Source organism: Macrobrachium rosenbergii, chromosome 6, assembly GCF_040412425.1.
Source record: "Macrobrachium rosenbergii isolate ZJJX-2024 chromosome 6, ASM4041242v1, whole genome shotgun sequence".
NCBI classification, from domain to species: domain Eukaryota; kingdom Metazoa; phylum Arthropoda; class Malacostraca; order Decapoda; family Palaemonidae; genus Macrobrachium; species Macrobrachium rosenbergii.
In genome coordinates this window covers 4,997,388-5,014,346 of record NC_089746.1, presented here as the reverse complement: position 1 = coordinate 5,014,346, position 16,959 = coordinate 4,997,388, and the positions used below count along the sequence as shown (strand labels likewise).

The 16,959-nt window shown below is 44.2% G+C and overlaps 1 protein-coding gene across 4 annotated transcripts in view; it reads right to left on the bottom strand.

Annotated features, from left to right (window-relative positions):
- MED31 (mediator complex subunit 31) overlaps positions 1–16,959 on the bottom strand; it is a 127,251-nt gene that overhangs the window by 26,567 nt on the left and 83,725 nt on the right. Inside the window, exon 1 of one of the 4 annotated variants that reach the window (XM_067104793.1) lies at positions 10,658–13,378. The exons of 1 other annotated variant lie outside the window; for it this stretch is intronic. In XM_067104793.1, the coding sequence (XP_066960894.1) occupies positions 10,658–10,709 (52 nt within the window). In that variant the 5' untranslated portion in view covers positions 10,710–13,378. Of the gene's footprint in view, positions 1–10,657; positions 13,379–16,959 lie in introns of those variants that run through there. 2 more of the 4 variants (XM_067104795.1, XM_067104796.1) reach the window with 2 other exon arrangements.

Below are 16,959 nucleotides of genomic sequence, written 5' to 3'. Positions count from 1 at the left end.
AGGAGAATGAAGAGAGGCCAGTCACTCTTGGTATCCTTCTCACTTCCAGAACCAACACCTTAGGTGAGATGCTACTAGTCCTCTTGAAGGAGCCGGGTAAGAAAACACAACTTGTTGAGCAGCCACCATAGGGCCAAGGAAAAAAAGGTTCCAAGGGCCTGTGGGCAAGACCACAGGAAGACAAGTGTGTCGTCTATGAGACCATGTCTTGCTTCCAGACCAACAAAAACTTCCGGAATGCAAGGGATGGACCAAGCCTTGACTTTATGAGCTCTCGGGCGGAAGGTACCGGTATCATCGTCGTCTGCTGCTGAGTACCTCATTTGATTGCTTCATGAAGCCAGGAGGAAGATGTGTCCTTAAACACTTCTTCCTTGGGAGAGAAAGTACTAGTGAAAACATCGACGACATCCAGGTTAGGAATGTCGAGCCTTTTCGGAAAGTACCACAGCTCCCTAATAGGACAAAGTAATGAATGATCTGGATCATCGACACAAAGTCCAAGGAGGAAGGGAACAAGAAGGACTCGAACCCGAAAATAGATGCTGATGGATTCTGAGTCCACCTACGACATCCGAGGAGGAGTTGAGGTATTGATCCCTTTCACCAGTTCTTCCATCTTCTACGCCAAGGCCGGAGCAAGATGAGAGATGGTCCTAAGAGGGCACATTTCTATCCGACAACTCTCGTAAGAGCGCGTGCAGAGCACGGGACAGGAACCCTAAACGAGAGTCACATGCCACCCGGGGGGACAGCAAGACCGAAGAGGCTTCTCATCCGTAGCTAAATCTCGACTGAGGAAAAGAAGGCTACTTCAGATAGAAGACTAGGTCGCAAGGGCCTACGTTCTTCACAAATGATAGGGAGAGAAGCAACCCTCGGCAGAGAAGACGAGGAAGCCCAGACTTGAAGAGCGACTCTGACCCGAGAAGAGTTCTGTCAACGACACCCACCAGCAAAGACGGCTCCAGTCCCTGGGACAGTGTTGCAGAGGACTTCAAGAGATATCCAGCTATATCCGTTGCCTCTCAGTGAGAAAGCCTATGTTTGCACGGAAAGCTGGAAGGTCTCTCAGTCCTGAACACACAGGGATGTACTGCCTGAAGAACCGCTTCTTGTGTAGCTGCTACAGGAGGCTGGGTCAAGCAGAACTCTTCCTGATGCCTCGGCTATCAGGTCGGGGAGAGGCTAAGTCTTCCAGCATTTGTCTGTAACTCGGGGTGAGCAATGCTTGTGAACCCTAGCAAAGAATACAAATACAGAGGGAGAAACGTAGATATCAAATTTTCCAGAAAGACAGCATGCCTCACCATAGCGGCCCCTGGGTCTGGTACAAAGGAGCAAGAAAAACTACCTACCGACTTGTTATGCAGGGAGGCAACAGAAAGCCGGTAGGGATTTCTCAGTCGAGCAGTCTCTTCGTGAATCTTCGTGAAGAAAAGAGTGCGCAGTACGTTCCGTCCCGATCACTCAAACACGAGGCCAAGCTCGCCTACCAATACATCCCCACCGGGAATGCATCTGGCTAATTGAGCTGTCAAGTGCGCTATAGAACACTCGAGTACCTGCAAATGTCGACAGATGAAACAGGAGGAAAAAACAATTCCCTCTCGTTTGTCGATAAATGCCACTACTGTAGTTTTGTTGTTCAATGAACCACTGAGTGTCGCAAAACTCATCCCGAATTCTTGGAAGACCAAAAGGCTGCCTTGATTCAGGATGGTGATGAGAAGGTACTAATCGTCTCAGTCACACACCTTCCAGACAAAGTCTTACAGGTGTGCGCTATTCCTCAACCGGTGAATCCGTAAAGAGACACACGATGTGAGGGGAATATGCAGGCATATTCGAAGGTTCCTCCAATCAAGCATTAGCCAACTCTTTCCTCATACTTTGAAGAGGAAAGAAGGACAGAGGAATGGAAGCAGACCTCCATTCTCCACTATGGGGAAGCTTCTGCAAGATGACAGGATACCGAGACAATTAGCTCTAGCCAGTCTGACAATTCCCGAATCAGGAGCACGGGAGAGGAAGCGGGATGGAAGTTTGATGAAAAGAATTGCCGAGACCTAAGGGCAATAGATACTTCCCCTGAAAGAATCCAATCCCAGGTCTCGGCAATGTCACTGCCAGCTCCAGAGACTCGATAAGTATCAGTTCATTCAGGAATCTGCAGTAAGAGAACTTCTTCCAGGTCGATACTTCTTTCTCTCTTCCCTCCTCCCTTATGGGAAAGAGGGTGGAAAGAGACACAGTTATGCTCACTTTCCTAGAAGGGAAGAAGAGGGCTATGTGTTCTGCAATCTTCTACTGAAGCCTGAGACTTATTAGGAGTCGAAAGGGGCTGGCTTGAACTCAATTTCGAGTCAAGATAACTAAGATCCCAAGGTCTTGGCCATTGTCCAAAGGACAAGGCAGTGGCCTGGTACGAAGCTTGATTACAGAGGTATCTAGCAAATCTCTGAAAGAGAAAGGCAGAACCAAGTAAAGGTTCGTTCCTAGGGGTCGAGCCAACTCCGGACTTACGAAACTGGAGATCCGAATTGGGACAAAGTCCTTCTTAGCACCAGAATTGCCCACAGAACTGCAGTCGGTAAGACCCTCCAAGGCAAGAAGAATTCGTACTCTGTCGAGGCAGGGGAGAAGCTTGGTGTCTCAACCTGAATGAACTCCTTCTCCGAAGAAAAGAATTCATCTGGTCGAGAACGCTCTCGGAAGCAAGGACCGCAGCGGGCCCCGAAACTCTCAGCCCCTCAAGAACTGCAAGGGTTGTGAGTGAAGATTATTCATTGGGGAAGCCACAGTCTTGTCCCGGAGATCCTTGTGCTGACAAATCGGCGCGAAGTTCTCCAAAAAGGAGGGGAATCGCAACTTGAAGAGGAAGACCCTCGCTGCTTCCGAAGCGTGAAACTCCTGTGCCTCTCTCCTTGGAGGGAGACCTTGACAGATCCCAAGATACCCTCCTCCGCTACCTGGTTGTACTACGAGACAATCAGGGGACCGACACCCAAAGCACGCCAGGCAGCCGAACTCTGAAGACAAATTCATCGGAGCTCTCTCTGTCCGCCTTGAGCCTCTCGGAACAACCAAGAGGAAAAGAGAACAGGTAAGGAGAAAGAGTACCCCTACCTATCCTGCCAGTAAGATCAGCAGGAGAGGCAGACCGTGAGTGATAATCAACTGAAGGAGATTACCGCCACACAGGGGAAGAGCACTTGTGTCGTGGCAAAGCTCTTTCCTGGGAAGAGCAAAAAGTTCACTCGAACAGAGCCGAGAACCCGATTTGGAAAAAACAGTGGAACCGATCCGATCAAGCAAACGAAATCTAGCTGGGGCAAGCCGAGCCAGCCTCGCAAGCTCGACCAGGGCTGGGCGGGGCGAGCAAGCCGAGCCGATCGCGCGAACACAATCAGAACTGGACAGGGCGGAACTCATCTGCCGTGAACTAGCGCTAGTTTCCCAAACTCTAAACTCCTTCGAGGCCAAGGCCCCTTGAGAAGGCTCAAAAGGGAATTCTGTGTCTGCTATCCTGCATGTTCAAACCCTAAGATTCAAGACACCTGGCATCTTGGCACCGAGACACGGGGAGTCTCGGCACTTTCTCGTCCTGTGCCTCTCGTCAGGAGAACGCTCGTGATTCATAGAATTCGAGCGACCCACAAAACTCCCAAAAATCAAGAGCGGCTACTTTCGGTTTCCTAAGAAATCAAAAAGAGTTAGGCCCTCGTTGCCAGTTTTAGAAGTCTGCATCTAAGGTCTTAGAGGCAGACTTCTAAGACTGGCAACGAGGGTGCAGCCTCTTGAGGCCACACTCTCACGGCCCCCGAAACACCAGACCCAACAGGAGAATGCGAATCGGTTCCCGCCCAAGGACGAGAAGAGCCAACGAGAGAATGTTGTCTCCCAGAAGGGAGCTGTCCCTTAGAAGTCCCGCAGGACTCCCGAAGGGCATCTCTTCCCTGCTTCTTCTGGTGTTCAAACCAACAGGATCGAGACACTCGGCCCTTTCTCTCGCACTGCTCCCAAACTGGGCCGAGGAGAGTACTCTCCAGACAAGATTGGGATACTCGATATTCCATAGAATCTCGAGCAATCAGAGTGGCTCACAAAAGAGCTCCCAAAGCAGGCCCCCTGTTTTAGAGGCAGAACCTCTAGGACTGGGAACGGGATCGCAAACTGAGGTCTGATCACCCACGGCTCCCGAAACACAAAACCCAGGGGTATGCAAATTGGTTTCCTAACCTAAAGGTTGGGAAGAGCCAACGAGAGACCCACTGCCTCCTCAGAAGGAGGCAGTTCCTAGACATCCAAGGGCATCAAGGGGAAAGAAGCAGCCTTCCTCTCCTTCAGCCGACGGAGGTCTGTCCGATTCTCGGGACCCCCTTGGACCTCGGGAGAGGAAGGGAAGAGACAGCAGAAGACGAAATCGAAGATAAGGGAAGAGGGAGCAGAAGATGAAATCAAAGATAAGATGAAGAAGATGGCAGCTACTTCCACAGGGCGACTTCCTTCACCTTCACTCCGACATCTACAGGATGGTGGACACGAAACATTGCAACCTCCGGGCCAGTTAGGCAGGAACACAACGGAAGCTGCCCAGGACACGACCACCAGAAGAAGCAGCAGGCATGATCAGGACAGCCGATGCAAGAGCTACGGCAGTGGTTCGGAAGACAGGAGCTACCGCAACGGCCAGGAACATCACTTTCACAGGGCGGCTTCCTTCACCTTCACGCCGACATCTCCTACATGATGGCAGACATTGTAACCTCCAGGGCAGCTACGCAGGAACACAATGGAAGCGGCTCCAGGCACGACCACCAGGAGAAGCAGCAGGCATGATCAGGACAGCCGATGCAGGAGCTATGGAAGTGGTTTGGAAGGCAGGAGCTACAGCAATGGTGAGGAATGTCACACAAAAGTCACCAGCGGCAACAGGAACAATCAAGACGGCTGCGGCAGGAGACCAGGAAGAGCCCCCAGAGACTTCGTCGAGTCAACAGGAGCATAACACAGGAACAGCAGTAGATGGACCACAGATATGCCAGAGGCAGTGCCACAGCATACATGAGGGCCAGCAATGGCAGCAATCAATCAACATCGGCGGGAACAGAGATGGAACGATCTCAACATGGAACTATGTCATCCAACCAGGTACCGTGGTCGATCCTGAAGCAACACTGAATGAACGTCGGGACTCCTTCATTGAAGATATCCTCAGAGATATCCAGCCAACTGCTGCTGTGCTTGCAATGCTCACTGTCAACCTGAAAGAAAAAGCAAAGATGATTTGAACGGGAGACTCCTCTTGCTACAAGGGGAACTGCCCTATGCAGCGAGAGGAGGCCCATAGAAAAGGTCGCCTGACCCCCGTGGTCTTCACCTGACGAGCAAGCGAAGAGGGCAAAGGAGAGAGATCTCTACCAAAGAAGAGATAAGGAAGAACCTACAGGGAGAGAGATGGAAGGAGGAAGGCCACCAAAGGCGCCATGGAAGCAGAACTTACCGACGATGCCTGCAACCTTCCCTGCCCCCTCCCCAACAACATATCTCTAAACACAGGCAGCAAAAACAACACTCAGGCACAAGTAGGAAGGAAGTAGTCATGCCCTTGTACACGGAGGGCGGGAGCCCAAGAAGGGAAGCGAACTCTTACATCCCGATCAATGTAGGGGAGCGAAGATATTGCATCCCAATCTAATATCTCTGATTGTACAGGGGAACACCTTCAGTATCTAAATAAAGGTGCGAGAACAATTGTTGGCCGATTGTTCCCTTCTTGCCTCCTTTTTTTTTTTTTTTTTTTTTTTTTTTTTGCTGGCAAGCTTGACATCTGTTGGATGGTGTCAGACTTCGTCAGTCAGGTCCAGGGCAGCAGCAAGTCTCGGCAGCACAGCAGCAGAGAGCATCTTTGGACGTGATGGTTGTCGTCTCGACTCTGTCATGGGTGTCCAGTGTTGGAGAACTGTTCCTGAGGACTCGATGGTTGTCATGTCGGCTCTGTCGTAGTTGTCCTGCAGTATTTGTTTTACTGCTTATGCTGTTTCATTTTCTACTGGTTTGCTGATGTATTTATCATGCTGCCTATTTTTTGTATGTTGCTACTTCTGATTTGTTTATGGAATTATGTAAAATTTAATTACAGGACATAAATTTTACCTTGCTGCCTCTGTTATTTGTTTATTTTCGATCATTTTAAGTTTTTTTCTCTCCTGGATCTGACTCACTTGTAAATTTTGTAAATAATAAATTAATATTAAGGTTACTTTTTTGGTTATGTTTTGCTCCTTCCTCCTTTGTTTGTCACCTCACCTTAGTCATTTCAGCCCAATTGCTTGTTTTGTCTAGAACCTGCTGATCTTGAGGAAGTGAGGCTATTACATTGGCGACCTTAGGCCAGGGTTGGTTCTGTTTTGGCTGGCGGGGGTGTGGCAGCATCGTGGGGAGTATTTTTGGGTTTGTAAAAAAAAAATGTCTTTTTTGTAAAATTCTTTTTTCTGTTAGGTAGGGAGGTGTGAGAACAATCGTTGGCCGATCATTCCCTGCTTGCCTCCTTTGTTGTTGTTGTTGTTTTTTTTTTTTTTTTTTGCTGGCAAGTTGGCATCTGTTGGATGGTGTCAAATTTCATCAGTCAGGTCCAGGGCAGCAGCAAGTCTCGCAGCACAGCAGCAGAGAGCATCTTTGGATGTGATGGTTGTCATCTCGACTCTGTCATGGGCGTCCAGTGTTGGAGAACTGTTCCCGAGGACTCGACAGTTGTCGTGTCGGCTCCATTGTAGTTGTCCTGCAGTATTTGATTTTACTGATTATACTGTTAGATTTTCTATTGGTTTGCTGATGTATTTATCATGCTGCCCATTTTTTGTATATTGCTACTTCTGATTTCTTTATGGAATTATGTAAAATTTAATTACAGTAAATAAACTTTACCTTGCTGCCTCTGTTATTTTTTTATTTTCGATCATTTCAAGTTTTTTTTCTCTCCTGGACCTGACTCACTTGTAAATTTTGTAAATAATATTTTAATATTAAGGTTTTGTTTTGCTCCTTCCTCCTTTGTTTATCACCTCGCATTAGTCATTTCAGCCCAATTGCTTGTTTTTGTTTAGAACCTGCTGGTCTCGGAAAGATGAGATCATTACAAAAGGGCTACTAGAAGAGAAGCATTTCCACTCAGTTACACCCCTCTAAATATGCCCTTGGCCGTCAAACCCAAGACAGCGCAGGAGTACAACGGCTTATGCAAGGTTATCACAAATCGTGGGCTTGTATTAATAAATATCAAACACACGCAATACAAACTCAAAAATACAGGGAGATCCCACCGGGATAACAAGAGCTTAACGACAGTCAGGCAAAGAGATCTGAAACCACGTCTGCAACACATGACAGCCAAAAGCAAACTGGAATGTCTACATCCGGCCAGGCAAGTATTCCTGCCTACCCGACGGTAGTTACTGCCTAACCACCTTGCTCAAGAGTTTAACAGCCATTTCCAGCCTACACTGAAAGTAATTCCTAATGTAAAGGACCAATGGTTTGTATATCATGTCGGAACAACTCTGAATTTCCACCAAATAACCAAAATGAAAAAGTTTAACCTACATTATTTACTCCCAACTATAAAATACACTGAGGATACAGTCAAGTATTTGTAAATACTACACAAACACAACCATCCATAAAGCTAATTAAGTTGGATGCCTAAAATCAGTGCAGGATTATATGCTTTCCAACACATACCAGAAAATTGCAACACTCGGCTGACCTGTATCAGGGTAAGCTGTACCATATGAGGCTTTCTTTATATTTGACTGTAAAATTTTCAGCACACGTGTCAATTCAAATTATGGTATCTAATGATAATCGCACCTGATGTAGAATTTTATACTGTTCTAAATTAACATCACTTAGATACTAGTTTGTTTGAGCATAATCTCCTGATTCAAGGAAGATAAAATCATCATAACTATAAACAGTACATGGATCACATAATAAAATACTTCCCCAGATAGAGTACGACCTGATTTTTCAAGTGTGACAAGTAGACTCGACATTACAATACAGTACTGTAATAAAGTTAAACTAATTTACACAGGAACATTCCTAACCAACTGCCAAGGTAGCTCTACAAATATAACATCCTGAGCCCCATTAAACTTATAAAAACCTGCATGGATGCAAAAGGGCTAATTCCAAAGATAAGTATTTTAATGAACGCGAATCGCATGGATACTGTACCGGCCTATACGTATCCCTTACATCAGGTTATCTGAAACAGATGCTTGAAAAACGACAGGGCAAAGTCCTTCAAAATTAACATCATTTGAAGTAACAGTTGTTCAAAATGACAAAAATCCATAGTTCATTTTGATAAAAAAAACAAGGCCACATATCCCATTGGGAATGCTTCTCTATGATTTAGGGCACCCTACATCAGGTTAGGTTTACTTGGACGATTAGATAGGTCCCTACTCCCCAGTTTCTGCTAACCACCCAAAAAGTACAACCTACATTAGGTTGGGTAAATCACTGTTTCACAAATGTATGGATGTACAGGTTATCCAAGGATTTCCAGCAGAAATGAATGTCAAATTTGTCAAAACCACATCAAAGTGTATCAAACTACTTGCTGGGGTATTAAGAACAAATACTACATGGTCACAGGCCCATAATGACTGGAAAACACTTTACGAATGGTTCACACCCCTTGGATGAGGATTACCTCATCAAGACCCTCATGTTTTGGTGCTACACTTTTTGACAAAGCAAATAACACACATCTGGTCTTTTTTTCTCTCTCTACACCCAGCTGTGATCTGAGAGTTGACTGACTACAGACACCTATGTAGTTAATATGGTTCATTCTCTTCAAAAATACATTCATTTTACCTTTTGTTTGTTTTCGTAAAACCTAAAATTCGACTTTGTAAAGTGGAGAAAGGTTACTTCTATTGGTAACAGCCTACTTAAAGCAGTTTTCTGACATATTTCAACAGGGATGCATCCTAACCAATCCTAGGGCACTGTGTCCTGATCTGGGAACCCCCCACCCCCAAAATACATTGTACAATGAGTGCACAGCTATTCTGCAGCATTATCACAAAACCTGACTTAGAAATATATAAAACAGGTAAACGCTTAACCATAACAGTCTTTTTGGTAAATACTGACTGTTTATAGCCTACAATCTACTTCATGAGATGTGGTAAACTTGCTTCAACTTCTATGATGTGAGCTTGGTACGCTTTGGAGGAGAAATCTGTTTTTAACACAAACACTTCTTTTACCATCTTCAGCTAGAAATACATTAGACCTATAATTAGGTTAAAACAACTGAATATCACAAGAATGGGATTTCAATGGACTGAGTTGCCATACAAGCCAACACTTTTTTTTAAGCCAAACACCCTTATCCAAAGCATTCATGGTATAACTGAAGACAACTACCCCAGCAAGGTTCCAGTTAGTCACCGACCAGGGTGTGCACTGTTTGTGTTAGCATTTACACCTTTTGCTTATGTTTATGTTAAATAACATCTTTTCTTTTTGCTTTTGCATTTAGGCTTACCCCAAGGGGCTGGTACTGAACAGGGCACCAATTTTGCACATAAACTAGCAATTACCGAAGATACTGGGATGTAGTACTAGTCTTCAGTTTTACTGCATTAAAAAAATAAATTTATGCAAATTCACTTATTTTGAGAAATCATCCTATCTACCCTATTACTGACTCTGAAAACAAAGCTCCCTGGGCATAACGAGTTCGGGACAATTAGGCCGTATTATTTTCAGCCGTGAACCTGTTAGGCCATCACAACTTTAGGCCATAAGACGTGGCGGAAACTCCTTGGGACCACATTCAGTACTAGCCCCTCGGTGATCAAGTATCATATATATCCATTTCGGCTGTTTTACAGGTTGGGTGTTACGGCCTAAATGACTCGCAGCCGAAATGTCCGGGACCTGGCGTGAACCTAACTTTTCATGGGTTACTTCTGATTTTGGCAACACACTAAGTCCACTAGCCTGGGATAGCCTACCCTATCTGATGAATAAGTAAGGCCTACTTCGGATGATTAACTATATAAAAAAATAGTCCTAAGTCTAAGCTTTAGTTGCCTAGGCCTAATTTTATTGAATGTCGCAAATTTCGGTCTAGGGCTGGACTATGGTAAACAGGCTTAGATTACTGCTTAGTTTGTGCTTAGGCCTAGGCTAAACAATTGGAAATGAACCTAGCAGATACCTAACTGCATACAAAGGTAGGCCTAGGCCAACCCCTACCCAAACAGCCTAAGCCCATAACACCGATGAGAGAGAGAGAGAGAGAGAGAGAGAGAGAGAGAGAGAGAGAGAGAGAGAGAGAGAGAGAGAGAGAGAGAGAGAGAGAGTGACCTTAAAAGTTATCAATTTCCATTTCTGCTAAATCCACAATGTTGCTTTGAGAGAGAGAGAGAGAGAGAGAGAGAGAGAGAGAGAGAGAGAGAGAGAGAGAGAGAGAGAGAGAAATTTTACCTCTTGACAAAGTTTTGCTTAAAAGTATGGACAACTATAATACTAGTACACAAAAACAAAGCTTGAGAGAGAGAGAGAGAGAGAGAGAGAGAGAGAGAGAGAGAGAGAGAGAGAGAGAAGAGAAATAAAATAAACGAACCTTCGACCACTCCGATGTAGGAGTACGATGTCTTTTTGCTCATTCTAGGCATTGGAGCGGATTAGAGGATATTAGTTCGAAGCCACTATTATAATACAGCCTCAGCCGGGGCACACACACTCCTGTGGGAAAGGTGGAGGACTACCAAAGGGCACCAGGGGCCACAGACGGGGTCACTAGAGGCCTCAGAACTTACCCCGCACGGCCATGAATCCACATGGACCACATCAGACTGACCCTCCTGGCTCCTTATCGCCGCCATAACGCCGTTCTCACTCTCCGATCCGCCCCCAAACCGGTGTCGGCTTCCCCCGGGGCCGTGAATGAACCCTGGCCATTTATTAAAAAGGGCGTTCCGATTTATCGACGGCTGTAATTAACGGTTGCAGCAAAATCGCTCGGACGGTTTCTTACCTGACGCTGTTCTCCTGGCGGTGCAAGGACGCTCGGATCCTCCTCCCGGAAGTTTTATAGGATCCGGGAGGATTTCGTAAGGGGATTCGGCGCTCGCTCCAGTTACTTGGAGGTCAGCTGTGCTAATTAGGAGGACCTCCTGCCTTACTTTGACAGGTTTGTAGGGTTAATTATACTTGAAGGATGCCTGAAGGGCGATCTTATTATGCTAAAAGGACAAGTGGACTTTTAAAGGATCCAGGAGGGTGTTTTAGTTACTGGTAAACTGTGCTAATTAGGAGAACCTTCCTCAACAGGTATTCTATGGCTGGACACTGAATGGCTAAAATAATGGCACCTTGCTCAAAAGGCTATAGTGATGTCTCCTGCGACAGGTCCTCGGTGTGATTTTAGAGGATCCAGAAGGATTTTCTAGGCGATCTGGTTCCTTCTGTAGTTGTAGAGATCAGCTGTTCTAATTATGACCTCCTGCGACAGGTATTCCGTTGCGTTGAAGTGTTATTTATTTGTAACTGAAGGATATGTGAAGGGCGATCTATTACCAGGCACTGGATGGTTAAAAGGCAACTTGCTAAAAAGACAAGATTGACCAAGACCTCCTTCGTCCGGTATTCCGTTGCGTTGAAGTGTTAGTTATACCTGAAGGATGTCTCAAAGGCGATCTCTTACGAGGTTAATTGGCTAAAAGGCACCTTGCTAAAAAGACAACATTGACCGAGACCTCCTCCGTCAGGTATTCCGTTGCCTTGCAGTGTTATTTATTCCTGAAGAATGCCTGAAGGGCGATCTATTACAACGTTAAATGGTTAAAGGGCACCTTGCTAAAAAGACAACACTGACTAAGATATCCTGCGACAGGTCTTCGGTGGGCTTTTCAAGAAACCAGGAGGATGACATATAGATTAAATGATAATTAGGACCCCTTCCAACAGGTATTCTGTTACGTTATAAACAGCAAAATCTGGCAATGGTGAGATGTCAGTGTTAATTATTTAAACCTGAAAAATGGTTAAAAGGTACATTTGTAAAAGAGCCACACTGATTAATACCTCCCGCGTCAGGTATTTCTATTTGCAGGCAAAAATGGACAAAGTTTGAACTGTCAGTTTTAATTGCTTATACCTGAAGAATGTCCAAAGGGCGATCTATTACCAGGCACTGAATGGTTAAAAGGCACCTTGCTAAAAAGACAGAATGAGTAAGACCTCCTACGACAGGTATTTCTATTTACAGACAACAAAGTTGTAATTATTTATACCTGGCGAATTCCTAGCGGACGATCTACTACGAGGCACTGAATGGTTAAAAAGTCAAAAGCTCAAAAAATATTATAAATAACATTACCTTCAAGCAACTGCTCAGGCGTGTTATTCCTTGGTTAATTGCGACAGGACTTCCGGAAACTCCAAAACACTTTTTCGAAGTGTTGTATGTTTTCGTCGTCACTCCAGTGTAACTGACTCTACCGGAGTTAATTTATCAATAACGCGGCCACGTAGAGCAAGTGCGTGCTGTGCTACTCTTAATGCTATACCTTTACTACTGCTACTATTACTACTGTTACTACTGTTACTACGACGCAATAGTGTTAGGCGAAGATACGCTGCTGTGTTGTAACGCTATTTCAAAAGATAGAAATCCGTTATTCGTGTTTAACCGCTTCCTTTATACGAAAATCGCTAGGTGTCATAAATTCTGACGAGAGCCAACCTCCTCTGGTGCAACGCTTCGCTAAGGGTGCCGTCCTTTGGGCCAGTCTTGGAATATTTCTAGGCTGACGTTGTCCGTCGCTCATGCACGCGTTGAATCAATGAAAGGAATTCTCCTCGTGTCGAGAAATTGGGGCCGCGGGGAGAGAGAGAGAGAGAGAGAGTGAGAGGGACTAAGGAAGTCGTCCTGCTTTTGTAAACAATCACATTTGACAGTTTCAGCAGAGAGGTCATTGTATCTTGCTTAATAAAGTAACTGTTTTTTTTTCAGATCTGTAAAGAAAAGCTAAAATTCTAATCCTGGGAGACGAATAACTTCCCAATTCGATCGGTTTCGTAATTTATAATGAATGGAATTGATTTTTGCTGGCGTCATGCACTTTTTAAAAGGCGATGCATCAGATATAGCCCCACTTCTATAGACCTAATTTATGCCCAAACTAATTTTTTTTAAATGTCACTCGTATGCGTCCTATATTCACGAGTTTATCAACACAAACCAATCTACGTTGATACTTGCGACAGCGGACGGAAGGAATTCCTCGCCGCTAGACCGTCCGACCGACAAGAACTTCCGTCAGTGTGTCCAAGTTGCAATGAGGGCGAAATGGACCTCCAGGTGAACGCGAGGAAGGGGAAGGTTTCGTTTTATTACCTCGTTATTCCCTGGAAAGGCTCATTATTACTCCACAACTTACAGGCGAGTATAAATAACTCTGCCAGCAGCTGCCGTGACGTCCTCATTGCAAATAAAATAATTGGGCGTCGAAATTACGGCACGTGTACGCGTTTGGGATATCTACACCGTAAACAAAGAAGAGCGAATAAAAACTGAGCTCATTGTGTCGGTCTGTCCTTAGTCAACGGAAAGATCATACACTGAAATAAGACATTAGATCGGTCTATCCTTCGTCAACGCAAAGATCACATAATGAAAAGAGTAAAATACATTATATCGGTCTGTCCTTGTATCGGTCTAGCCTCAGTCATGGCAAAGATCACACAATACATTTCACACCAACTGTTTATATCAGTTTTAATCCTTAGATTTAGGTCTTCCAAAATGTTACAGATCTCACTATTGCACATGCATGTCTTTTTATGTTTTTGCTCAATACGCGCGAGAAATTTCATTGCAGGGAACTTATATTAATTTGTCTGGGGGTAATGTTACACCGGAATCGATAACCTACATTTTAGTCTACGTCATAAAAAAAAACTTAGAGAATAGGTTAATGCTCTACGGTTTTAGCGCAGTAGAACAGCTTCATTCACTTATAACATAGCAGCAAATTTTTTTTTTTTTTTTTTTTTGCTGCTTGCAGATAATTTTGCTGTAAGCGGGCGTGCGCACAGACACGCACAAACGCACACACTCAGGGTAGTTTTGCCTGAGAAATAGTGTAAACCTCTATCATATTCAAGCAAGTGACACCAAAGAAATACAAACAACTCAAAAGAGCAACAGTACAACATATGAAACAAAATTATAGGCCTTGGTGATTCTAAGGACATCCAGAAAGTGGCATCTTTCAGTCTTCAGGCGACAAAGTATGTTTTGCTATTTCTCCCTCTCTCTCTCTCTCTCTCTCTCTCTCTCTCTCTGTGTGTGTGTGTGTGGGTAGGCCTATGTTTTGCCAGTCGAATAACTGTAAAACCTTAATCACATTCAACCAAGAGAAAATAGAGAATACACATATATCACAAAATAGCAATATTACAACATATCAAAGAAAATTATAGGTCTCTCTCTCTCTCTCTCTCTCTCTCTCTCTCTCTCTCTCTCTCTCTCTCTCTCTCTCTGTGTGTGTGTGTGTAGGCCTATGTTTTGCCAGTCGAATAACTGTAAAACCTTAATCACATTCAACCAAGAGAAAATAGAGAATACACATATATCACAAAATAGCAATATTACAACATATCAAAAAAAATTATAGGTCTCTCTCTCTCTCTCTCTCTCTCTCTCTCTCTCTCTCTCTCTCTCTCTCTCTCTCTCTGTGGGTAGGCCTATGCTTTGCCAGTTGAATAACTGTAAAACCTTAATCACATTCAACCAAGAGAAAATAGAGAATACACATATATCACAAAATAGCAATATTACAACATATCAAAGAAAATTATAGGTCTACCATGGGTCTAAGGCCATCCAGAAAGTCACTTCTCTCAATCTTCAGGAGTTCAAAGTATGTTTTGCTATTGTAATAAAATAACTGTAAAATTCTTCTTCATAATTTTGTACGTTCCATGCTGTTGCTGTTGTTGTGAATTAAAATTGGCCTTCTGCCGGGGCAGTCTCTTGTTCCTTCTAAACAGGCCTTCTTAGCCTCACTCTAGGTCCGGGGAGGTGGGAGATTCCCGGAGGGCTCCTTGGGGTAACAGCATCCATTCAATGCCTGCAGGGGCTTCCGGTTCAACGGATGACGAGCCGCTTCCTTCTTCGGCGAGCTTCTGTTGTTATCGTGAGATGTTATCTCAGAGTCTCTCTCTCTCTCTCTCTCTCTCTCTCTCTCTCTCTCTCTCTCTCTCTCTCTCTCTCTCTCTTCATGTTCTTACATTTGTTTTTGAAAGTGGATGCCTTTATGTTCATATACATCTCCATGTTGGCAACAGATTGGACTCCACAGATTTAAGACCTCTTTCTAGCAGAACAAGACCTCTCTCTCTCTCTCTCTCTCTCTCTCTCTCTCTCGTTTGTTTTTGAAAGTGGATGCCTTTATACATATTCATGTTCATATACATCTCCATGTTGGCAACAGATTGGACTCCACAGATTTAAGACCTCTCTTTCTAGCTGAATATACAAATACATATTAATGTTCATGTGTATCTCCACGTTGGCAACAGAGTGAACCACATAGATTTAAGATCTTATTTTCTGGTTAGCAAGTTTTTCCTCTCTCTCTCTCTCTCTCTCTCTCTCTCTCTCTCTCTCTCTCTCTCTCTCTCTCTCTCTCTAAATTCATCACCGGATCAAAATTACTAAACGAGAACTGAACTGAGGTTGCTCTCTTCATATTTCCATTAAATCGTTGACAGTCCTTTCACAAACCACCGCACACACACCCCCTCCCCGCCATTTTTGTGGGGGGGGGAGGGGGAGTTAGTGAAGGTGTACCGAGCTAGAAAAGGTAATTAATTGTCCTGGCCTATTAATCTGTTACTTTAGGAAAAGATAATGGGATAGTTTAATTTGCAAATGCCTTTACAAAGAAATAAATAATTCAGTCGTATCTGTAAGCCTTGCTTGTCTTAAGTAGTCATAAAAATGGATAAGAAAATCTAGAGATGAATAATACGAAACATTATTTACATATGTATGCCTATGCGTGTTTAGAACTAAATGATTTGTAAGTACAGAACAAACCAAATACCCTTGCATACGTGTGCTTGTGTGTTTAGACCTCTCTAAACGAACTGTAGATATAGGCCTAACCAAATGTTCTTACATACGAGTGCTTGTGTGTGTTTAGACCTATCTAAACGACTGTAGATACAGAACCAAGCAAATGTTCTTTCTTAAACTGTAAACGTGTTTAAATGATACACGTAACAGATTTCTCTCGTGCTTTGATTGACTGATTGATTTGTGACTATTAAAACTGGCGTCAAACAACTAGGTTATTGACGCCATTCGTCTCCTGAATGACGCAGACTTGACGCAACGCCTCCCATACTTAAAAAGGACAAGGAAAACGTACCCAAAAGGACAGAAATACTCGGTCAGCAAGAGACCTCAGTCGCTAATGTGCAATATAATCAATAACAAAGACCTCGGGCCTCAGTAGCTCCTGCTGGTGGAATGATTCAAACGGAACACGAGACGTAACTCCCGGAACATTCTACATTTAGGAGTTATTCATAATTCCAGATTCTGTTCGGCTGTCTACCTGTCCTGACACAGTCTCTCTTTGTCCCCCTGTTCCTGTCAGTACGTCTTTTTGTTTGTTCATTCGAGCTTGGGAAGACGTACATGAAATCTTTCTCTCTCTCTCTCTCTCTCTCTGTGTGTGTGTGTGTGTGTGTGTGTGTGCTTTTATTTATTATTATTTGTCTACGTTTGCACCATATCCAAAGGGTTGGCGCTGGTCATCGGTCTACTATTTGATTATTTTTTTTTATTCTGTCTACGTGCAAGTTCGTTTTCTATACACTGCGTGTACACTCATATACAGACTGCAC